The following is a 25,961-nucleotide window of genomic DNA, read 5'->3' as shown; positions in this document are numbered from 1 at the left end:
ATTTTCTTTTCTTTCATATCGATTACTTTTTTTTTTTGGAAATACTTCATGTGACAAATAAAAAATTTTATGAACTCAAAAATCTTGAAAAAAGTCTTGGGTAAAAGTGAGGGGTATGTCCAACTTTGATGAGCGTAACAAAACTTGATGTTAGATTATGGATTACCAGACGGCTTAGTGGTATATTTGGTTAAATTAATACGCTCAACTAGAGATTGACAGCATTAGCTCTTGCCTCGGCTGTGCCTTTCCGAGAACACAGAAGGGGACTCCGAATCCTGGTCAGCGATTCGTGGAGTGGGCACAAAAGGCTTTTTTTGGCTTCCGAGTCCTAGTGCGTTGTTCATATGAAGGAGATTTCGGATGTATGGTTTGACCTATACACAAAACGTACCTTTTGAAGGGGGTGGTTGCCGTTAGCTGCACGTTAATTAGTTGTCCGGTGAATCTGTGATGTAAGTGAACGGCCCACCGGCGCGCCCTCTGCATGTCAAAATGCCAAACGTCGACCGTTTTCACCATCTCACGCAATCTGATTTTAAGCTAGCTGTACATAGTTAGGCCCTACATTCACACACAACAATTAAGGTTACCGACGAACGGTTACAAGAGCTGTGAGTTCGACTCTCACCTTCGCTTAGTCAATAGTTTCAGTTTAAGGTCAAGTTTTTCAGCACATCTAATTTTTCATTTTTCACATGAAGCATTTACTTTTCCTAAAAAAGTAAATAGCTAAGCTACTTATTCCTTGTTTCGCAAGAGAATCTGCCTCTTCGTTTCCGTTCAAGCTTTCGTGACCCGGAATCCATTGAAGAACTGCACCAATTGATTACAGGTAATTACATATTTCACCGGTTAATCTATCCCATCGCTTGTTTGAATGGTGCGACTTTAATAACTTGCAGGCTGCAAATGAAACAATTAGAATTACAGTTCTTTCTGGTTCAAGTTGTTCTACCTCGTTAGGTGCCTCCCGAATTGGTAGGAGTTCTGCAGTCATGCTGCATGAGTTTTGCTCGAGTCTGATGCTAATGCTGACATTGTTGTCCTCCTCGTAGATGCCAATTCCACATCCTGCTTCAGACCTGGAAGTTTCTGTAAATACTTTTCTCCATAACTGAAATTTAGTGTTTATGCCTATATGCATTGCATATATTTCTCATAACTATGGTATTCATTTATTTTTGTTTATTGGATAATCCTCTATCTGAGCTATTATTTCAATGGTCTTAGAGTTTTCTATTTGTATGTTTTCGTAAACTTTGGTGACCTCTACGCTATCCATATTGTTAAAATTAAATTTAACGGTATCAATATAGACCTAATCCATATAGGAGTAGTCCGTAATACACTTCGAGAGAATATAAGATACTGGAGAGTATTTTCAGCACGCTACTAAACTCAACCCAAATTTCCCTTTTTTGCTACGCTTTCCCAAATAAAAACTTCGCCGCTATATAACAATACTGAAACGAATGTAGGCTTTAATGTGTCATAATTCTTTCTTTAAAGTGTAAGTAGTTTGCTATTTTTCTGCTACTCCACTAACACGTTAAATTAGGCCGAAAAAATAGAAGCAATCACTTACGTGTATCCGCTTTCGATGATGGTTTTGAAAACACTCAATTATGTTCACGTTTACTTATTCTAGAAATTAAATAGCTGTTAATACGGTATTACAGAGCAATTCTACTTTCTATCACGGAGGAACACAAAAATTTCCCTCTGATATGAAAATATATATCAATTTTCATTCACTAGCTAAAAACTACAAGGTATACATCCTTAGCGGTTGTACAAAAGGGTGTCGTAGGACTATATCAGATCTTCAGATCAAAGACTAAGAGTGACTTTGAAAATACATGGACGGGGGTTCATAAGTACAATTTGAGATATAGAAATTTCTTTTAAAAATCACTTGTTTGCATCATAAAGGTCGAAATGGTTATGAATTATCCTCCTACCACAGGGGTGAAGGGTCTCAAACCATCATAAAATAAATAAATTCATGCTTCCAAAAAAAATTCACACGTCAAATTTGGTGCCATTTGCTTGATTAGTTCTCGAGTTTTGAGGAAATTTGTGTTTTATTTGTATAGGAGCCCCCCCCCCCCTCTTACACCCCCCTTAAAAATGCTCTCTTACCCCCCCTCAAAAATTGCTGGTCATTTTATCTATCCAACGACATATAAATTGTTCACTTTCGTTCAGTAGTTTAGTAGTTATTAACATTTGAAGCCTTTCATTCAAACGTTACACTTCTATTTTCGTTTTCACAAAGTACTACCTAGTCCCAGTATAGTAAACAAAGACGTAGTTCTGCGTCAAAAAAAAACAGGTGCTCCATCAAATATGCTAGGCAGATGCGCCTGGAACGCTTCTACCATGTTGTAATAGCTAGTTTTTAAGTGACAACTACTTGCTTCTGGTGTTAGAGTATATGGACGTTTTAATGTACACTAGCACCAGAAGCAATCTGTTGACACTGCAAAACCACAACAAACCTGACGTAGGACTACGTCTTTGTTTACTATCTGGGACTGGGTAGCACTTTGTGAAAACGAAAAGCGAAGTGTAACGTTGGAATGAAAGATTTCAAATGCTAATAACTACTAAATCACTGAATGAAAATGAACAATTTATATGTCGTTGGAAAGATAAAGTGGCCAGCAATTTTATGGAGAGAGCGAGAAAGCAATTTTATGGACGGCGTAAGAGGGGGGGCTTCTATACAAATGAAACACAAATTTTCTCAAATCGAGAACTAATCAAGCAAATGGAACCAAATTAGGCATGCAGGGGTTTTAGAAGGTAGGATTTTTTTTTCTATGGTGTACTAAGCTCCCTTCCTCTTCTAAGGGGGGGGGTTTCCATACAAATGGAATACAAATTTTCTCATAACTCGAGAACTAATCAAGCAAATGGAAACAAATTTGGCATGTCAGGGTTTATGGAGGTATGAATTTATTTTATGATGGTTTGACACCCCTCACCCCTATGGTCGGAGGATAAGGACTGTCATACAAATAGAACAGAAATGTTTGCGTATGTGCCATATTTTCTGCTATGTAACAAGCGGTAAGCTGTGAAAGTAAACTAGTAAAACCTTCTCGGAGCAAGACAGTGAATCGAAGCCGTTAACTTTCATGCCTCTTGCCATTCATGTCAAAAGAGAAGGGCATTCGAATTTCGTATTTGCGATGAACGTGCTTTGGCCTTAATATTATTTGTAACCAATGGCCCTTTTAAAGGCCACAAGCGAGTAAAAGTACGATTATTGAAATATGTCGAGCTACGCATAATCATATTTAATACAATAATCTGTGGGCTGGTCATTCATTACTATTTCAACTTTTATGATACACACAAGAGATTTTAAAAGAAATCTTCTATGTCTCAATGGCTGCAGGCGTTGTACTTATGAACTCCCGTTCACGTATTTTCAAAGCCACCATTGCATTCAATGAAGAATTGAATCTGAATATTCCGCTCTTCTTTTTTAAACAATGGCACTCATAGATTCTTATAAACATATAGTCCTACGTCACCCATTCGTACAACCCTCACGGCTGTATACCTTGTAGTTTTTCAATTAGATCTAGCTGGTTTTTGATAGACGATAAGCTTTTGATAAGTCCCAACAATATGCCAAAAATCAGCTTTATTGTTAATTGCGCAACTAAGAAACTACGGTGGGCGATCGCGCAGTAGCAATCATTGAGTTTTTCGGGGGATTGCTTTATACCTGCTATGGTCTGTATCATACAGGTGCCTTCGGCCTGTCGTAAATTTAAACAACAATAAAAATTGGGCCTAAAATAGTTGCAGGAACTTCTTCATTTCTGGCGAAATTTGAGTTATATTTAATAGCGTTTTACTAAGACCAAAATGCATTCAAATATTCGGTAAATGTTATTTTACTAATTGGTATAAAAATCTTGTCTCGAATAAATATAATTTTAACGTATTTCCTGAATATTGTTCAGGCTACCGCTTAATGGACCGAAAATACCCTCCGGTACCCTACCTAAAATTGACTAGTGCTACAAGTCACATAAAATTTTTAGAATGCGATTTCGTCGCCAATCACTAGAAAGAAGAATGATTGTGGCCTGATGAAATTCTTAGTCGTACTATAAACTCTAAGAAACAGATAAAACGAATATGTAACGGGGAACGGGCTTCAAATCACATTGGCTTGATAAAATAATACTAATAGAAGTACAATGGAAATGGATACAAAATTACCATTTCACTATCGGTTCCGGACTATCCAGTATCCGCTTTTGGGGACATTTTTGGATTGCAAGGTAATTCATCTGCTCTGAGTTACCCCGTTTTACGGTTCATTATAAATACCGGGTACCGGATTATATGCGACTAACACCTCATTGTACTTCCATTATTGTTATTTTACCAACGCGATGTGATTTGCGGTGCCGCATGGTGAATTATCTTAAAATCCAAAAATGTCCCCGAAACTGGCACCGGATGTTCCAGAACCGATGGTTAAGTTACCATTTGGCTTCTAAATGACACTGTTTACCTTCCATCAGTATTATTTTATTATGCAAATGTGATTTGATATGTCGCATTATGAGTTATCCTAAAATACAACAACGTCCCCAAAAACCGGGTACCGGATGTTCCGGAACCGATAGTGATGTGGCCATTCGGGTCCAAAATGTCCCCATTGCATTTCCACTAGTCTTATTTTATCAAGCCAATGTGATTTGATGTGCCGCAAAATGATTTACCTCACAGTATAAAAATGTCCCCGGGACCTGGTGGGGGGTGTTCCGGAACCGACACAGAAGTGACCATTAGTCAACAAATATTCCCTAATATACCTTGGGTGCCAGGTTTTGGCCATACCTTTCAAACGAGGTAAAGAAAACGATTCAGATTGAAAATGGATGAATGAAAGCAATTTCAAAACTTGGGTCGTTTTCGACTTCCATGCGTAATACGTAATTTTTTTGCTGTGGCACTTCTAGATGTCGCTGAAAGCTGAAACTCCCCCACAATGCTAGTTTTCCAAAGTTAGGAAAAGTCAGAAAATTTCAAGCCTCTAGCTCGTTCCGTTACTGAGTATCAAGCTTTATAAGTATGCCGATGACTCGAAAACGACCCCAATGCACTAGGAAGGTTAAACGCATGTCATCTGTCTATCACAAATCCAAAAGAAGCATTTTTGACTAAATGCTATATTCGAACTAGATTTAGACCATTTGCGTATTAGAGGAATACTCAAAAAAATCTCACCCAAACAAAACATTTTCTGATAGCCCACGTGTTATTTGCATTTTTTAGCAAACTCATGCGCGAAGAAAACATATACTTCTCCGCAGCGCACTGACATGACGGCCAGGTGTAAATCATAAACAGAGCGTCCAACGGCGCTAATTTATCACCCATGCTTGATAGCAACCATGATGTGATTCACCGCTCGCTGCTATTCGCAATACTCATGCTTTGCTAAGCAGCTCCCACTTCGCGTCAGAAGCAGACCAACGGACAGCACCTTTCGTGGCAAAGCTCTACATTAATGATACAACAGTGCTCACGATGCGTACAATCAAAACATAAAAAAATGCACCGTCATCATTGCCTTTCAGCTTCTGTCACCATTCGCCGCCGTAGAGTAGATGAATCTTGCTTTGCCAATCGCACAGTCACCGAGATAACGGGTTTCCTGCTCTCGGGGCTGATACATAACCATCGCCGGCATCCACCGGAGCAGTCAGTCAAACATTCGTAGCCAAGGAATAAGCATCTCAAGATCAAAACAATAACAAACCAACCGCACCAAGAGCGTGTTAAGCTCCCACGGTAAAGCAACCAACTTCTTCCTTCCGGTCAATTAAACCATCATCGGAACAGCAACGATGGAAGTTTTGGACGGAATCATCGCTCTGTTGATGATTGGCCTCGCCATCTATTTCTACCTGAACAAGAAGCACTCATACTGGGCCGATCGCAAGGTTCCACACCTTAAGCCGGAATTTTTCTTCGGAAATGGTCGCACGATGTCTCGAACGGAATCGGTTGCCAATCTGTTTCAACGTTTCTATCGAGAGCTGAAAGGCCGCGGGCCTTTGGGTGGCATTTATTTGTTCACCAAACCAGTAGCGATTGTCACCGACTTGGAACTGTTGAAGTGTATATTCGTGAAAGATTTCCAGTACTTCCACGATCGCGGAACGTACTACAATGAAAAGCATGACCCACTTTCGGCGCATATGTTCAATCTGGAAGGAAGCAAGTGGAAAGCCCTCCGAAATAAGCTTTCGCCGACTTTTACTTCGGGAAAAATGAAAATGATGTTTCCGACGATCGTGGCAGCTGGAAAGCAGTTTAATGACTTTATGGATGAAAATGTTAAAAAGAATAGTGAGTTGGAAATGAAGGATCTGTTGGCACGATTTACGACAGACGTCATAGGAATGTGTGCTTTCGGTATCGAGTGCAACTCGATGAAGGATCCCGATGCACAGTTTCGTGTGATGGGAAGGAAAATCTTCGAAAAACCACCAGGCAAAATTAATAGGTTCTTGGCAACCACTACACCAGGATTAGCCAAGATATTAAGAGTAAAGAGTACAAATCCTGAAGTTTCAAACTTTTTCATGGCGGCTGTTCGAGAGACTATAGATTATCGTGTGAAAAACAACATTCAAAGAAATGACTTTATGGATTTGTTGATCAAGATGAGATCTCCAGACGAGCTTAAAAGTGAAGGTGAACTGCTTTCATTTAATGAAATTGCTGCTCAGGCATTTGTATTTTATATTGCTGGATTTGAGACCAGTTCGACACTGTTAACCTGGACACTCTACGAATTGGCATTGAATCAGGATATTCAAGCAAAGGGTCGCCAACATGTTCAGGAAATACTTGGAAAACATGGTGAACAAATGACTTACGAGTCCGTATCGGACATGAAATATCTGGACCAAATTCTGCACGGTGAGTATGAACCTCTGATCCGACTAACAAGTGGTTGTCATCAATGCAGTTGCTTATTCTAGAGGCCCTTCGGAAATACCCTCCCGTTCCTGTACACTTCCGTGAAGCATCAAAGGATTACCAAGTACCGGACTCTAAAATCGTTATCGAAGCAGGAACACAACTGTTTGTTCCGGTCTTTGGAATCCATCGTGATCCGGAAGTTTTCCCGGATCCGGAACGGTACGATCCGGACCGTTTCAGCCCGGAAGAGGTACAGAAACGTCACCCGTACGCGTGGACACCTTTCGGCGAGGGTCCCCGTATTTGTGTTGGTCTCCGGTTCGGTATGATGCAAGCCCGAATCGGGTTGGCTTACTTGTTGAAAAATTTCCGCTTTACTATCGGTGAAAAATGTAGCGTTCCGTTGGAGTTTGCCGTTAAAAGTGTTGTTCTAGCTCCGAAGGGTGGCTTGTGGTTGAAAGTGGAAAAAATATGAGATTATATTGTTGGTTTTGTATTTTAGTTAAGATAAAATTGTACATTTATTTATTAAAATAATCTACATTAACTAAAAGCGAATTCGTTACTGGTGAAATTTTTCTGTATCTGTTTGCTCAATGCCGTTTCCTCAAAAACATTTTCGAAAGACGCGAAATTGATCCGAGGACCTCAGATTCCGAGGTCTAAATAGTTGAAGGGCAAGTTTCGACAAATTGAGTTAACGCCTAAACCTATTTAACACTGCTTTCAGTTGGATGTTCTTTTTTGGGGAAATGACTGAATTTCTTCTTTAAACTTGCTGGACTGAATCATGAGCTTGATGGATCTGTGTCAGCCACCATACATGTTATTTTAATAAAATTTATGATGAGCCATATCTCTTTATCCTTACCCTATCCCCCAATCCTTGCAGTTTCCTACTTAAAATGCTCTTTCCGCAAACCCTAGGAGTATGTAAGACTTCGGGATGATTGTACTGCTTCTCTGTAAGCCTGCCTTTCGAATAGCATCCTCCAATGCAATGTTGAACAACAAATTTGATAGCCCGTAAGCTTGCTTTTAACTATCTAACGTCATCTTATCCGCTATTCTGATGTTTTATTTTGAGCCACCAAGGGCAGCACGTGTCAGCCTAATCAGTTTTGTTGGACAACCTTGTTCAACCATAATCCGTCTCAGCTCTTTCTGTTTATCTGAATCGTACGTCGCCTTGAAGTCTAAAAAATAGATGGGGAGTCTGCAAGTTGCCTTCCCGGAATTTATCGAGGATTTGTCGCAAGGTGAACATTTAAATCCGTTGTGGAGCATTCCTCCCGAAAAGTGCACTAGTATTCGCCAACAAAGGTTTTCTTCGACGGCCTCAGTCCGGCAGAATTCAGGAGAGTTATGCCTCGATCATTGCTGCATTCGAGTCGATTACCGGTCTTGTAAATAAGTATATGAGACCTTCCAACCCGCCCGTAGTAAGTTTCGCCTCAGTCCATACCTTTAGTATAACCTAGTGGATTGCACAATACAGTCGTTCGTTCCTGGCGGGCATGCCGTCCTTTCCAGCTGCTCTATCGTTTTTCAAATTTCAAGGTCAATTTTAAATCCAAATCCAAAAGTCCAATTTCGCGTTTGATTTGGCGTCCAATTTCAAGCCTAATTGTAAGTGCAATTTGCAATCCAACTGAAGTCCAATTTAATGTCCCAATTTAGAGCGAATTTCACGCCCAATTTAATTACAATGTTAAGTCCACTTAAAGGTTCAGTTCTAAATTATATATGACTTATCCAATCCAATCCAATCCAGAGACCAATTTCATGTCTGATTTTAGGTTAGATTTCAATTTCAATTTCACGTTGATTTTCAAGTCCAATTTGAAGCCCTTTTTCAAGCGCATTTTCAAACCCAATTTAATTTCGATTCAAGTCCAATTTTTAGTTCAGTTTTGAGTCCAACTTTAAATGAATCGTCAAGTCCACGTCGATGTTCAAATTAAAATCAAAATTCTAATCTAATTTCAAATCCAATTTTAAGTTGAATTTGACTGTAAATGGAACCTTCATGGTGGACCTCGAACGTGCTTTGTTCTCTTGTTGTAAATTTTACATTGATGCTGAGCAGCATGGATTTTTTCAAAAAAAATTGGTTACCACTAATCTGATGCGGTTTGTTTCTCGCTGTATGCAAAGCTTGGACTCCAGCGGTATGAAATGGGGAATGCGACTAGAAAGAAGCGCCCAACATAGCCATCTCAAGCCCCTATCTAGCGCCTCCACGTGGCCACACCTGGAAATACTTCAATTTGTATAATTGAGTAGCCAAGCTAGGAGGTGCGGGGTCGTGCGGTTTTCAGTTCCTAACCGTACAAATGTAGTATTATATGATTTAAACTAATATTTTTGGCAAATTAATCTATTTTCAGAGAGCGAAGTAAGGCGCTATATCCTTGGCCAATTGCAGCTTGGCGTCTGGTCTAAATACCATTAGTTCATCCCTGAGGGTCCGGAGTATCACTTAACCTTTATTAGCAAAGATACTCCCAACGACTGTAAATAAATTATTATCTATGTATATGGGAAGCGTTTAGTACGGGAGGTCCACGCTTTCTTGATTTCAAGGAGTTTAATGGAATTAGGTATTTTCTCTGATTCCACTTGATTCCTTGGAATTCTCTCTGCGGTACATGCTGCGCAGTTGGCCTGGCCGTTGACAAGAAAAATGATTGATTCGAGTAATCGTTATTTTCCAGGATGCCTTCAAGAATTGGTTGCGTTAGTGTGAGATTAGATTAGATTAGATTAGTATGCAAAGCTTGGACTCCAGCTTTCCAAACGATACTATCTATTTAGACCTGGCCGCTGCTTTCGACCGTGTAAAACGCTAACTAATACTGTTAGTCAAAATGAAGCGACAAAGGTGTTTCGACGAACGCCACCTGCTGGTTTAGAGCTTACTTGACTTGTCGAAGTGTATGTGTCAAAGTGGAATCCACAGTTTCCAACTGCTTCTCCAATTGATCTGGAGTCCCGCAAGGCAGCAACCTGGACCCGCTTCTTTTCTCCAGGAATACTTGAATAGTTTTATCGACTAGTGTGCCGCAAAGTGCTCAACGTTAAGTATTGACAAGTGGAACATTGCATCTTTTTGTCACAAGCGTGCGCCAATCAAATATAACTACACTATTTCCGGCGTGATACAGTGTGTCAAATATTTTGGAGTCTTATTAGATAACTAGTTAAGCCCGAATGTTACGATCTGGAAAATATAAATGTCTGTTCAGAATTCCGAAAACTGCGGATACATTCCACTGGCCAGTGTTTGCGAAGATGTTTAATCTTTGTATTAGTTTTTTGCGTTCTTATATTGCATAATATAGCTCTAAGATGTTGTACATAAAAGAGTCATAGCCGTAAACTGAAACAAATAGCTTTTATGGTCGTATTGGATTTTATTTAACTGAATAAAAACTTCTGGCTGTTTGCAACATTTATGTAGTCTGACTAGAATAAAATGTTTCTTAGAAAATTTTTGATCGATTGCTATCATTACCTCATTTTTTAAAATTTTACGATTTGGTGCGGTCTGATTTAACACCGACCATCTGATATCGCGACAAGCAATCGAGTTGAGCAGGCAAGTCAAGCAGTCGAATCAAGCAATCGAGTCTAGCAGTTGGGTCGAGCAGTCAAATCAAGCAGTCTAGTCGAGCAGTAAAATCAAGCTGTTCAGTCGAGTCGAGCAGTCAAGTCGAGCAGTCAAATCGAGTAGTCTAGTCGTGCACTTAAGTCGAGCAGTCGAATCGAATGGTTTAGTCAAGCAGTCGAGTCAAGCGGTTAAGCCGAGCAGTTCATTCGTGCAGTCGATACGAGCAGTTCATTCGAACAGTAGAGTCGAACGGTGTATTCGAGCAGTTGAGTCGAGTAGTCCATTTGAGCAGCCGAGTCGAGTATTCGAGTCGAGCAGTTGAGTCGAGTAGTCCAGTCGAGCAGTTAAATCGAGCAGTTAAGTCGAGCTGTCAAATCAAACATAAGTCAAGCAGTTAAGTCGAGTAGTCAAATCGAGCAGCCTAGTCGAGCTGTTGAATCAAGCTGTCAGTTGAGTCGAGCAATCAAATCGAGTAGTCTAGTCGAGCAGTTGAATCGAGCAATCGGGTTGAGCAGTTGAGTCGAGCAGCCGATTCGAATAGTCTAATCGAGTAGTTGAGTCAAGCAGTTCATTCGAGCAATCGAGTCTAGTTGAGTCGAGTAGTTCAGTCGAGCAGTGGAATCAAGCAGTTGAATCGAGCAGTTGAGTCGAGCGTCGAATCGAACAGTTGAGTCGAGCAGTCTAGTCGAGCAGATAAATCATGCTCTCCAGTCAAGCAATCCAGTCTAGCAGTCGAATCGAACAGTGCAGTCGAGCAGTTCAATCATGCAGTTAAATCGAGCAGTCGGGTCTAGTAGTAAGTCAAGCAAATGTGTCAAGCAGTCGAATCGAGTAGTTAAGTCAAGTAGACCACTCGAGCAGTTAAATCGAACTGTTCAGTCAAGCAGTCAAGTAGTTGATTCGAGCAGTCGAATCGAACGGTTCAGTCGAGCAGATCAGTTAACCAGTCCAGTCGAGCAATCAAATCGAGCAGTCTAATCGACCAGTCCAGTCGAGCACGAAAGCTACAAAAGCATAACGTCCTACCAGGGGCCTGTTTTTAGTTGCCGATAAGCCTCTTGAGACGTCCTATCAGAGACCTGGTTTTCGGTACAGACATATGCCTCTTATATAAATAGATTACATAAATAGATGAGCTGACATTCAGGAACCACTATGGCAGCATCATATCCCGGCTAACCGCCACCTAGAATTCATCTTTAAAAACACTGACGAGTTTCACGATTCTTATGCCTCAAATCGCTTTACTGCTCCCTTGTCATATCAATCCTCGAAACGAATTCCGTTGTATGGTGCCCATTTTTTGCAAGTTGGACGCGCTTAGTCATCTACCGTGGAGAGATCCGCTGAGCCTGCCATCGTAAGAAGTTCGTTGGCGACTTCTTGGCATCCTGTCTTTGGAATCGAGACGACGCATTGGCCAAGTAATTTTTGCCGCGAAGTTATTATCCAATCGTTTCAATGTGCCATCGTTTCAATGAAATGTTTGATATGTTTGACTTCAATGTGCCATTCAACATTTTCCGTGAGCGCCTAGTTAATGTTTTTAGTAGAAGATAGTTACTTTGTTCTTTCAGGCTGTGAGCCAGATGAATTTTTAATAAACAAGTGCGGAACCAGCGATAAGTTTTTAACTTTAAAAATTCAGGTTAGGGTAGAATGAATATTATTAGCTTAATTTCAACGGTTTATAATCGTTAATTTAATAACGATAATATCTGGTCAATTTCTTGGTCAATTATTCAAGCTGGCATCACTTCATTTCCACGCTCGTTGCCTTGGTTACGTGTCAACAAACGACTGCCGTGAATTCGCAATAGCATTCGAAAAGAATAGTTTTTCCCGTCAACGGCGGTAAGTCAAAGTTTTATGTGCATCAAATTAACTTTTGCGAGTGCATCGACGAGTGGATGGGTCGAAAAAAATATTAATTGAAAAATCGACGGCGAAAAAGGTGAAAATATAGTGATGAATTTTAATTATGAACAAATTTCAGTTTTTAATGAAATTTATGGCCCAAACAATAATACAATTCATAGAGTTGCAAAATCTTCTTACTGCTAGCAGGTTAGTAGAACCAATATTGCTTTGTGATGGTTTGCTGAGGCTTTGGAAAAGATATTGGGTCTCATACTGACTGCCATAAATATACTCTGACAACCTTGCCATTAAATTATCATTAAAAAATATTTGGATCCTGACATATGAATTTTCAAACCAGGTGATCAGGAATATCAACTCTTTTGGTCGTAACTCAAGAATAAACAATAACGCTATTTTTAGGGAAGTTTTTACCACTAAATGATTATGACATAATTTTCCTTAAAGTTTTTCTCTGCTGTGGAAAAACCTTTAGAAAAAATATTTCCAGAAAATATTTTCTGTAAATTGTTAAAAAAATTCAATTACTTTTCATAAAAGGATTTTCTACGATGCCTAATCATCGCATTTGAGACTAAATTTTTGAAAAAAACAATGTTTGAGGAAATAAAAAAAAAATCCTTTGAAGTTTTCTGGGAAAACAGAAGACCTTAGATTTTTTAAATATTTTAAATAATTTAATGAGTACATTAACTGTGCGCGTCCACAAAAATTCATAAAAATTTGTGTTCCTTCGACCCAAATCTGACGATAATTCAGCAGATCTCGAATCAATACCGCGAACACTAAATTAAATGGTCGTACTTACTAAAGTTAACTTATATCATCAATCTCTCATTCCCGAAATCGTTTCCAAAAATCGAAAATCGTTTCCAAAAATTTCATTTAAACATCAGCCATGCTTTGTTTCGCCCGTTCTTCCTCTGTCTATCAATGAAACTAGCTTGTAAGGCAATCTAAACTATTATTGCTCAAGATGAGAATCTCACTAGCTCTAAACAACTGTAGGCGGTAGAGCATGTGATGAATGAACACACGCGAAAAGCTCGTGTTTAATGAATGTGACAAAATAAACCATCCATCAAGTGAATGTGTATCGAAACTGCACAATGTATTGGTGATGCGGGAGTTTCGTGACTAGGGTGGTTTGATAATAAATATTTCTATATAAACAACTTTTCTTAAGGTAAATCTTCCTGCATAAGAATATCTCACAGTTCCATGTCAAGGATGACCGGTCACGGATGGTAGACTTTGGTTTCTTATTTTATCTGATATGAATCAGATCCAAACCAATTCACGGTGTCGATCAAAATCGGTTCTCAAATCATAGAATAAGACTCGCATATCATCCTCCAAAGATTGTCAAGTGACTGATGAACCGTAGCGCAATGATTCACTACGCTCGAGCAATCAATCTAGACTACGATGCGTGCGAGAGAACCCCCCTGAAAATTACTCAGAAATTCCCACCCAACCGAGAATGACAATTCATTTTTTCACTGATTCGCCTTATCGCAATCATCCAAAACATATTTATTATTACAAGCTCACATGAACCACTTCAGTTGTCGTTTCATCGCCGGTAACGATGTTTCTCGCGTTGCTGCTTGCTGCCTTCGGGCTTCTGCTGGCCTACGGCTACTATCGTGTGAAAAAGCTGATCAACTTTTGGGCCGATCGAAATGTGCCCCATAATCCGATGAACTTTGGCAAGAACTTGAATCCTGCCGTTCACATGGGTAAAAAACTGCAGCAATATTACCACCAGTTTAAGGGCCGGTATCCATTCGCTGGCATTTACTTCTTTATCAACCCGGTCATGTTAGCAATCGATTTGGAACTGCTGAAGTGCATATTCGTGAAAGATTTCCAATACTTCCACGACCGTGGAACGTATTACAATGAACGGGATGATCCGTTGTCTGCCCATTTGTTCAACCTGGAAGGCAACAAGTGGAGAAACTTGCGCATGAAGATCTCACCGACGTTTACTTCGGGCAAAATGAAAATGATGTTCCCGGTGATGATTAAAGCGGGTAAACAGTTTAGTGATTACATGGAAGAGAAGGTAGGAGTGGAAAGTGAACTGGAACTGAAGGATTTGCTAGCGAGGTTCACTACGGATGTGATCGGAATTTGTGCTTTTGGAATCGAATGCAACTCGATGAAGGATCCGAATGCCCAGTTTCGGCAAATGGGACGACGACATTTCGAGGAGCCGAGAAATCGTCTGAGGGATACCATGTGCTTGGTTTTACCTAGGCTTTCGCGGTTTTTGGGCTTGAAGATGATCGTTCCGGAGCTGTCGGAATTTTTCATTAATGTGGTTCGTGAAACGATTGATTTCCGGGTTAAAAATGATGTTCAGAGGAATGACTTCATGGATCTGCTGATTGCGATGATGAAGAGCGAGAATCCAGACTTAGGGACGCTTACGTTCAATGAAATAGCAGCACAAGCGTTTGTGTTTTTCGTTGCCGGGTTTGAAACCTCGTCGACAACGATGACCTGGGCTTTGTATGAACTTTCGGTCAACCAGGACATTCAGAGCAAAGGCAGACAGTGTGTGGAGGAGGTTTTGGCAAAACATAACGGGCAGCTAACCTACGAAGCAATTATGGAAATGACCTATATTGATCAGATACTGCAAGGTATGTTTGACCAAAGTTATTTAAAGAATTGCTTGATTTTCAATTATATTTCATATTTCAGAAACTCTTCGAAAGTATCCCCCGGTACCAGTTCATTTCCGAATCGTAACCAAAGACTATCAGGTACCGAACACAAGTACGGTTCTCCCAGCGGGAACCAACGTCATGATACCGGTGTATGCTGTTCACCACGATCCGGAAATATTCCCAGATCCGGAACGGTTCGATCCGGATAGATTCACAGCGGAAGCCATTGCACAGCGTCATCCGTACGCTTGGACACCGTTCGGCGAGGGTCCTCGAATTTGCGTTGGCATGCGTTTCGGCTTGATGCAGGCTCGAATCGGGATGGCGCTACTGTTGAAGAGCTTCCGATTCAGCACCGGAGAAAAATCTACGGTGCCACTTGATTTTACACCGAAAAGTTTTATTCTCAGTCCGGAGCAGGGCCTCTGGTTGAAGGTGGAGAAAATTAAGCAATAAGGGTACCGATGTAATTACCTTTTCAGTATGGTTTCAAATAACTTTAAGTTAAACTGATGTTTTAACGAATTATATTTATTGATTTTCAGTTTACTTGTTTTCGATTTGTTTCTTCTGGTAGGTTGGTTATCTGTTATGTTCTCTGCTTGGTCGTATATAAAAATAGCCCTTTTCGTTTTTGACCAAATGTGAGGTGAATATCAGCTGAAAAAGCTGAACTGTCCGCAATTTGGGAGTATTGTCTCGAAATAGGTGCGACAGGGCCCACCTACATTATTCCGGTCGCCCGTTACATTACAAAATATTGAAATTACGCAGCTTGGAAAAGCGATAAGATAAGCCTAAAGTGTAAGAATGCCGACTAAATGAACATATGAATGACTGGAACCACACTTGCACTAATAACATTTTTAATCGATTGAGAATAACCAGTTAAACATATGTCACATTCTTATCTGCGTTGCACGCTGTGGCACCGGAAGATATCAGTGCATTAAAGCTAATGAACGTTCGTGCAGTTGGAAAACGGCAATAGCAAAATCGTGCATTGTTTATGACGCTACGGGACACCATCCACACTACGGAAATCAGCTCCTATTTCACCAAGTTCCTGTCAAAAGGTCTCCTTTAGTCACCTATCAACAAGACTAGCCATTTGATGAAACTGGAATCCGTTTATATAGTAAAAATGGTTGTTGGTTAAACATTCTCTATGGTTATATAACAACCTGCATGCTTTTCGTTTGATAGTCAGTGGGAGGGTATGTTCAACTTAGTTATAAATTCACCCTATTTTCCTTTTCTTTTGCTAAATAAATACTTTTCCGATATAAATTTCTAGCCAGAGCCAAAGCTACACAACAGTATGGAAGCCTAAAAATAAAAAATAAGAAAACTTATCCAATTTAATTCTACTATGTGTATTTTATTCACGACAGATACGTATTTCGCCTACGATTTGCAGGCTTCCTCAGTGTCTGTTTTCGAAGTATGGAAGCTGGCATCTATTACTCCTATACATAAAAGTGACTGTCGGTACAATGTAGAAAACTACAGAGGCATTTCAGATTTGAACTGCTTGTCAAATGTGTGAAAAAATAATGCATCACTCGCTTTGTACCTCTGGACGAAATATCATCAACGAGTGCCAACATGGTTTTGTAAAAAATCGTTCCATCACCTCGAATCTAATGTCTTTTTCAACTAAAGTACACAAGAGTATCGAAGAACGTCATCAGGTAGATGCAATTTATTTCGATTTCTTACAAGTTTTTGACAAGATGCCTCATAAACTATAGCAATTAAAAAAATGAAACGCATGGGTTTACCGGATTGGATTGTCAATTGGATATCGTCATACTTGACCGATCGTAGTGCATTCGTTAAATTACATGGAACCAAATCGCTCTGTTTCGGAATCTCCAATGGAGTGCCTCAAGGCAGTATATTGGGGTAATTAATTTTTGTACTGTTTGTAAATGACATTTGTGATTGCTTGAAATCGGAAAAGTTACTGATAGTTAGATAATCTCAATAATCAGATGTTCCGGACAGTCAAATCGTCGCATAATTTCAATGCTTTGCAGCGGGACGTGACCGCTATTCAACACTGGTGTGATATTAACGGTATGGCGGTGAATACTTCGAAATGCAGGGTCATCTCTTTCTGTCGCTTACGAAATCCGCAGCATATTACTTACCGACTTGGCAAGGCACTGACTGTGTTAAAGATTTAGGGGCGACCGTTGAGGGCAAAATGAGATTCGAAAAACACATAAGCACAACCATCTCTAAGGCCTATGCCATTTTAGGTTTGATTAGAACGAATGCGTCAGACTTTTAAGACACATACGCCTTGAAAACGCTGTACTGCTCCTTGGTTCGAAGTGTTCTAGCCACTGAGCATTGTCGTCGGATTAAGAGTGTTCGATGTTCTTTCATAAGGTTCGCACTTCGACGTCTGCCATGGCTAGATTCAGTACACGTACCTGAATTCGAAAATCGATGTCAGCTGATCAATCTAAGCCGGTGGTGCCCAGATATAGGCGTGATGCGGGCCAAATCAAATCGCCTCATGAGTCCGTGGGCCGCAGTGACCTCTGGCCATTCTTGCGCATACCAAAATATAAAATAGGTGGCAGCAAAAGCTGATCAATCGTAAGCAACGGTAACGGCGGATCCAGCAGTTGCACACGGCTATTATCGTTGATGAAAGCTAGATCAAGAAGCCTTCCATTTGAAAAAGTTCAGTTGATAAAATTGATTCGACAAGGACAGTTTCCTGTTCGCACGAAGCATTAATTGGCAGCATACAATTCAAATCCTCATCGCGTGTCCAACATAAGTGCGGAAGATTATAGTTTTCAACCACCAAAACTAAATTATGATCGCCCGCAAGATCGATCAATTTTTGCACGCATAATACATGCTATTCATATAACGCGGGTTCACTGTTCGGTGGCAGATAGATCAAACAATCAAATCAAAATCCGGCAGTGCAATTCGAACAATAAGTTGCTCCAGCTGATCATTACCTGCGACACAAACAGCAGTGCTACGAAGTTCTTCATTCACAGCAATGAGAACTCCTCCGCCGCACCTGTGCCAGCTGGTCCGTTCATTTCTATCGCACCGATAAATGTTATAGGGTAAGTTAACCATTAGTGGACCAGTTAGTATTTGAGTAGTTTTCTTCAACGAATTATTAAGAACTGGTAACGCTAAACACGTGGCCGATGGCACTTACAATACGAGCAACTTTCGATTAAGCCTTAAAAATATCAATTTATGTTGAAAATCTCTATATTTTACACATTTTTTAAAACTGATTGTAATGTCCGTTTTCCTTTAATGGACCTTGTGGTTTACAATATGATAGTGACCGGGTCCATTATAGGAATTCCAGTGTGTTTTGCACGAAAAGGGTCCACTAAAGGCGACATTTCGCATTATTAACCATAAAATTGACCCTTACTTGTTGAAAATGTCGATTTTATGACATTAATCATTAAATTCTGTAAAAATTTTATAAACTGAACTGTGTAATATGTTTACTACTTTCTGTTTCATATCATAAATCCTCGGAAATAAGAAGCACAAGCTAATAAATGCCGAAACTGTACCCGAGGTCCATTATAGGTAAAGGGTCCACTATAGGTTAACTTACCCTAGTTGTGTGCAAGTTCCGAATTGCGAATATCGTTGTTTAACCAGGTTTCTGTAAGGGCGATGACGTCATAATCGCATTGGGACAAGGTTAGCAGTAAATCATTTGTTTTTGTGCGAATCTTACGAACATTCTGCTGATAGAGAGTGAATGAATGTAGGGCGGGAATGATCTGATCTCATCTGTTTGGGATTAAAGAGCGATTGTCACGGCATGACGCGCTGTTGTGTAAAAGTGGTTCTTTCGGAGATCGTTCGTTGCTAGCAGCAGAATATTCCGTGCGGTGAAGAGTAGATAACGATAAAACTTGATTGTTTTTCAGACAAGTATGCGAGTGCAATCAGCAAAATTCACATTACCAGTAATTACTCCTTTGATTGTTGCTGTCATGTACTTCCAGGACGCATTGCCCACAGTACTAAGGGAGTTCTCCAGCCACACGCCCAAGTCCAGTTTTCTGGCACTACCTGTTTATATCTTCATCTAGTTCCCGATGGATCCAGCCAACAGAGTCATCCAGGTCCTTCGGTCGAAGATCGTGACGAGATCTCCCGACAACCACTTTCAGGAAAGTGCGATGTAGTTTTGAACAATATAGAAGCCCTTGAGTTCCGGCTCCTAGCTAGCAGTCGTGTTGTTTTTCCCGCATTCAGTTCAGGATCTCCACGTGCAAAGAGTACTTTTTCGGAACTCTCAACATACATCATGAGATGGCATGAGAGCGTACTATCAGAAAGTGCGAGGTTTAAGAACTACAGTATACGACCTGTTCCTTGCATCTAATGACTGCAGCTATGATGTAATCATATTAACTGAAACTGGATGACAGCATCAATTCCTTTCAGCTGTTTAGATCAGCCTTCAACGTTTATCGATGTGATCGTAGCTCAAAGAATAGTCATAAAAGCTCTTTTGATTGTCGTTGCTCAACAGTTACCTAGTTTGATGGTCGATTTAAACCATGGAAATTGTCTCGAACAAGTCTGTGTTTCTGCTGTTATCAAAGGCACGAAATTTTTCCTTGTAACAGTTTACATCCCTCCCGATAGAAGCAAGGTAGTCAGGTTCATGGACGAGCATATCCTCCTGATTCGTGAATTACGTGAGAAAGGGGCTTCTGACCACAGATCATTCATTTGCGGTAATTACAACAACACAATTCCCTCCTGCTTCCTGCTGCTAGTGCTGCTGTGGTTGATGGATTCGAATCGGTGCACTTAAAACAAGTAAAATCACTGAGTAATTTCGTTGGACGATCACTCCAGCTCGTTTACTGCCTTCATGTTCAAAAGATCCCTGTGATTGATTTGCGCAATATCTCCACTGCTTCCCGTCAATACTCACCATCCTCCACTGGATTTATTCTTGCCCATAGTGGTACATCCCGTTGACGCTCTAGCTACCCATGTTTGAATGGCACTTCTAAATTATCGTCGTATAAATTTTGAAGCACTTGATGAACACCTTTCTTCCATGCATTGCTGCATTGTTGAGCGAGCAGGACGTGGATGATATGCAACTGCAGTTTTGCAATGCTGTCTGCACTGGGCTGAACGGAAGTCCACCTAGAGTTAACCTTCCTTTAACCCCTGCCTGGAGTAATAGTGACTTGCACAGATTGAAATTAGTAAATAACACCGGTAAACAAACGCGCATTAAAACATGTCAGTGACGCTTACGGTAGGCTGAATAGTGTTTTCTACAAATCCTATGTACTGCGGGTAAAATTGGGTTTACGAAATAATCCTAAAAGCTTATGGACATTCGTAAACTCCAGCAGGAAAAGCTCTTTCATTCCTTCTAGTGCAGTGTGATCCCGGGTGGCACGGAATCCTCAACAATTACCGAATGTTGCGAATTGTCTGCCGCTTTTTTCTTCTCTGTTCGCTACTGGCTGTACTACACAATCTGATGCTGAAATAGCCGCGTCGGATGTTCCTGATGGTGCTGTTGATCTGGATATTTTTGGAGTCACTCCAGGTATGGTTACTGCTGGTGCCAAGAAATTAAAGAGCACCTACTCACCTAGTTCCGATGGTGTTCCAGCTATTATTTTTGTCGAAGCGCTACTGCTCTTTCCCTGCTCTTCAGCTGGATTTTAAACAAATCGCTAGAGTAGTGGAAGTTTCCTACGCTATGGAAACAGTCTTACATGTTTCCTGTATTCAAAAAGAGGGGAAAACCAGACGTAAGGAACTACAGAGGCTTTACAAGTCTTTCTGCTGGATCAAAGCTTTTTGAAATCATCGTCAGTAGTGTAATTCTCAACAGCACCAAATAATATATTTCAGTAGACCAGCATGGTTTTATGCCGGAACGCAAATGGATGCTGTGTACACAGATATTAAGGCCGCGTTCAACATGATGGATCATCTCAATACTCTTGCACGAGCTCTCTAAACTTTGTGTATCTGATAGACTGACTTCGTGGTTTAGCTCATATCCTACAAACCGTATTTTACGCGTCTACCTAATAATTTTCCCCGCTACGAAGACCGATGCCAACTTCTTGATAGAGAGTGATCGGAAGATTCAACAAGCGACTTTTGTGGCTAAACTTTCCAATACTGAGCTTGATGGCCTGGTTTTGATGTCTCGCATTGATTTTCGTTAGATTTGTCAGATAAATCGACCAATATACAATACAATACAAACAAAGAGATCCAATCCCAACAAAGAGGGATCCAATCCAAAAGATCCAATCCCAACAAAGAGGGAAGGTCCAAATAAATAAAAGGAGTTGCGTTTCTCTCGCATTTGAACCAAGAGCAGTTGCCCAGCTAACAATTTCGTTAGTACCTTTCAAGTGCAATGGCATAAAACGATTTACATATATTATTATTAAGCGGTATGTGGTGCAGAATATTCATATGAACATACTAAAGTGGAGGAGATATACATACTTTCACCCGCGAACAAAAGACAATTACGACAAAAATTATTCTCATGACGATTTATCATCGTGTTTCTAACGACTTTTTCTAAAGGCGAAAGCTACAATGTACCTACATACATTAGTCCCTCGATCGATTAAAAATATTACTACAGGCCGGACTCGATTATCCGGGGATTCGATTAACCGGGGATTCGATTATCCGGGGATTCGATTATCCGGGTTTTTAGACTCAATTATCCGGGTGAAAAAAAAAATTATTTTTTTTCAATGATTTATTTTAAACCTGAATGTTATAGTTTTCATGCTACATGATGATTCCAACTTGATAAGTATTGATACACTCCCTAAAGCTACAAAATTCCTTTCTTATATTCCTTTTATCGGCGAACAAAACAAAAATAAATCCTACGATGATGGAATCAATTTTTTTACTTAAACATCATCATCATCATCACCATTACCATCATCATCATCATCGTAATCATCAATAAAAAAAATTGCAAAAAAGGAATTTTATGGCTTTAGGGGAGATTGATCAATAATAAAAAAACGTTTATAATACCTAAATATTGAAAAACATAGCAAACAAAAAATAATATTGTACCAAAAAAAAATTATCAGTGGAAAAAATCGTAAGAAAGGAATTTTCTGACTTTTGGGAAGATAAATCAATAATAAATAAAACATTTCTGATACCTAAAAGTCAAAAAACTTGATATGCCTAAAAAAATTTTGTACCAAAAATGATGATTCGATTATCCGGGTGATTCGATTATCCGGGCTGAAAATAAAAATTGTCACCCGGATAATCGAGTCCGGGCTGTATTAGCAATGCAAGTGTGATAGTGGGCATAAATGCATCGATTGTTTGGAGTTATTTTCCGCGCAATTTTGGGATTCCGCAATGTCGAAAAATTACCGGAACAATGAGACTAATCCCTTTAGGACTCATTTTGTGCGATAATTCAAAAATTCTTAAGTGATTAGAAATGGGAATTAATATTCATCAAGTCAGAAGTCATCGAAAAAATTTCCCATAAGACTATCTTTTATATGCGGAAAATCGGAACCAAGTTAAAAAAAATCAATAAACAAATTTTGTTAAAACATTAGTTTCAGCTAGAGTTCTTTAAAACCACACTAAAAAGTAATAATATCGATACCCTCATTGTTTAATTTTCTCCACCTTCAACCAGAGGCCCGCTTCTGGACTGAGGATAAAACTTTTCGGTGTAAAGTCGAGTGGCACAGTAGACTTTTCTCCGGTGCTGAAACGGAAACTCTTCAACAGTAACGCCATCCCAATTCGAGCCTGCATCAAGCCGAATCGCATGCCAACGCAAATACGAGGACCCTCACCAAATGGCGTCCAAGCATAGGGATGACGCTGTGCAATCGCTTCCGCTGTGAATCGATCCGGATCGAACCGTTCCGGGTCTGGAAATATTTCCGGATCGCGGTGAATGGCAAACACCGGTATCATAACGCTAGTTCCTGCCGGGAGAACAGTATTTGTGGTCGGTACCTGATAGTCTTTGGTTACGATTCGGAAATGAATCGGTACCGGGGGATACTTTCGAAGAGTTTCTGAAATATATTAATTGAAAATCAAGCAATTCCTCTAACAACTTCGGTCAAACTTACCTTGCAGTATCTGATCAATATAGGTCATTTCCATAATTGCCTCGTAGGTTAGCTGTCCGTTACGTTTTGCAAGAACCTCCTCCACACACTGTCTGCCTTTGCTCTGAACGTCCTGGTTGATCGAAAGTTCGTACAAAGCCCAGGTCATCGTTGTCGAAGAGGTTTCAAAACCGGCAACGAAAAACACAAACGCTTGTGCTGCTATTTCATTAAACGTAAGCGACCCTAAATCTGGATTCTCGCCCTTCATCATCGCAATCAGCAGATCCATGAAGTCATTCCTCTGAACATTATTTTTAACCCGAAAATCTATCGTTTCACGAACCACATTAATGAAAAAATCCGACAACTCCGGAACGATCATTTTCAAGCCCAGAAACCGCGCAAATCCGGGAGCAACCGAGCACGTCATATCCCTCAGACGATTTCTCGGCTCCTCGAAATGTCGTCGTCCCATTTGCCGAAACTGAGCGTTCGGATCCTTCATCGAGTTGCACTCGATTCCAAAGGCACAAATTCCGATCACATCCGTAGTGAACCTTGCCAGCAAATCCTTTAGTTCCAGCTCACTTTCCGCACCCACCTTCTCTTCCATGTAATCGCTAAACTGTTCGCCCGCTTTGATCATCGTCGGGAACATCATTTTCATTTTGCCCGAAGTAAACGTCGGCGAGATCTTCATGCGCAAGTTTCTCCACTTGTTGCCTTCCAGGTTGAACAGATGGGCAGACAGCGGATCGTCTCGTTCATTGTAGTACGTCCCACGGTCGTGAAAGTATTGGAAATCTTTCACGAATATGCACTTCAGCAGTTCCAGGTCGATGGCTAACGCCACCGGTTTGATGAATAAGTAATGACCGGCGAATGGATACTGGCCCTTAAACTGGTGGTAATATTGCTGCAGTTGCTTACCAAAATGAAGTCCCGGTTTCAAATTCTTGCCAAAGTTCATCGGATTATGTGGTACATTTCGATCGACCCAAAAGTTGACTAACTTTTTCACACGGTAGTAGCCGTAGGCCAGCAGAAGCCCAAACGCAGCCAACACCAGCGCGAGAAACATCGTGACTAGCGATGGAACGACAACTGAAATGGTTCATTTGAGTTCCTGATAATAAATATACCTAACTTGGATGGCTGGCGATAAGGCAAATCAGTGAAAAAATGATTGTCATTCTTGTTGGATAGGGAATTTTGCTTTAGTTTTGAGGGGGTTCTCTCCTATTACAGTCTAGCGATGTTGGTGAATGACAACTGGCTGGTCGAGTGTTACCGTGAGTCATTGCGTTGCGGTTCTTCAGTTAGTTGACAGCCTTTGGAGGATGATATGCATGAAACGGATTCTGTGATTTGAGTAGTTGATGAGTTGATGCGATTTCGAACTTGATACAACACACTCTGGCCTGATGCTGATTCAATGGTTTAATCGCATTTAGATTCTATGATCTGTCAAGCTTGAAAATTGGTATTCAACGGGATTGATAACAGCATCAACTAAAGGATTTACCAATACGGGCGATACATTTTGATATCGAAGTAAAATGCAAAAAATTTGATCAGTTTTTTTCTCGTTGACTTTATTTGGCGGGAAACGTTATTTAAAGTTTCTTTATTAACTAAAACTGCTTTGTTGAGTAATGTATTTGAGTAACATTTTCTGAAAATAGTGAAAGATGAAATTTTCCCATTTCAATTTAGTTAATTAGTTTATTATTCCGAAAAATACGCTTTTCACCGGAAATTTTAGGTTAGGTTGTTTAAATGATTACCAAGACTTTTTTGCGCTGGTGCGTTCTAGCAGTCCAATTTTTGATGACTTTGTGCAGTATAAAAGTTCAGTTTATGGTATGTATACATATGATACGTTTATAAGCATTTAGCGTGCTTCGTATGGTGAAAGAGGAAATGACTTAATCTTGTCCACTGTCTTCCCCTTATTCCTAATCTACAACCATTAGCGCAAAGGTATTGTATCGAAAGAAGAATGGTGAGTTATGCTTGTTCTCTTTTATATCATTCCTGGTGGTTGCAGCCACCGTCGTAGGGTGCAGTTGGCCAGAATGGCCTCGGCCAAGGGCGCTAGCTCTAGGGAGCGCCAAAAACGGCCTGAACGTCAGTAAGGCACTTTCAAGTGTAGCAAATACTGGATATAGAGAGTTGTACGCATTATGTATGACAGTTTAATTCAAAAACATAATAGACTCCGAAGGAACACTGGTTAAGGAAATGAGAGGGTGCCAAATCGGGTCTTCGACATGGCCACTACACTGTCACGCTACGGCTCTGGAACCTCTGGGTTCAAAATTTGATAAAAAAAATGTGAACCAAAACATGGTCCACAATCTAGTCAAAATCTATTGCAAAATCTGGAACAACATTTGATAAAAAAATGTTGTCCTCGATATAGTCCAGGTCCAAAATATCTTCCAGATGCAGAATTAAATCAAAATCTGATCCAAAGTCTTGTTGGTGGTTTGAAATCTTATAAAAGATATGGTCCAAATGTGCTCCAGGCCAATAATCTGGTCCAACATTTGATCTAAAATCTAACCAAAAATGTGGTCCAAAATATTTAATTATTCAAATCCTGGTCCAAATTAGCTAAAAATGTGGTCCAAAATTTGGTTCAGAATATGATGGAGGTCCAACATA

General features: G+C 40.2%; 3 protein-coding genes across 3 annotated transcripts; 2 read left to right on the top strand and 1 right to left on the bottom strand.

The window, feature by feature from the left end:
* The first annotated feature begins 5,888 nt into the window (after positions 1 to 5,888).
* On the top strand, positions 5,889 to 7,447 carry LOC128741408 (probable cytochrome P450 6a14). Its single transcript, XM_053837209.1, has 2 exons — positions 5,889 to 6,969; positions 7,032 to 7,447. Exons 1-2 carry the CDS (start codon positions 5,889 to 5,891, stop codon positions 7,445 to 7,447), a joined length of 1,497 nt encoding a protein of 498 aa, XP_053693184.1.
* Positions 7,448 to 14,057: 6,610 nt separating this feature from the next.
* Positions 14,058 to 15,603, top strand: LOC128741079 (probable cytochrome P450 6a14). Its single transcript, XM_053836654.1, has 2 exons — positions 14,058 to 15,120; positions 15,182 to 15,603. The coding sequence occupies exons 1-2, from the start codon at positions 14,058 to 14,060 to the stop codon at positions 15,601 to 15,603; spliced, it is 1,485 nt and encodes a 494-aa protein (XP_053692629.1).
* Positions 15,604 to 22,830: 7,227 nt separating this feature from the next.
* Positions 22,831 to 24,372, bottom strand: LOC128744749 (probable cytochrome P450 6a14). Its single transcript, XM_053841963.1, has 2 exons — positions 23,310 to 24,372; positions 22,831 to 23,252 (listed from the first exon to the last, which is right to left on the bottom strand). Exons 1-2 carry the CDS (start codon positions 24,370 to 24,372, stop codon positions 22,831 to 22,833), a joined length of 1,485 nt encoding a protein of 494 aa, XP_053697938.1.
* Positions 24,373 to 25,961: the final 1,589 nt, after the last annotated feature.

The sequence above is a fragment of the Sabethes cyaneus genome, chromosome 3, assembly GCF_943734655.1.
Source record: "Sabethes cyaneus chromosome 3, idSabCyanKW18_F2, whole genome shotgun sequence".
In the NCBI taxonomy this organism is placed as follows: Eukaryota; Metazoa; Arthropoda; class Insecta; order Diptera; family Culicidae; genus Sabethes; species Sabethes cyaneus.
This window is presented reverse-complemented; position numbering and strand designations above follow the sequence as displayed.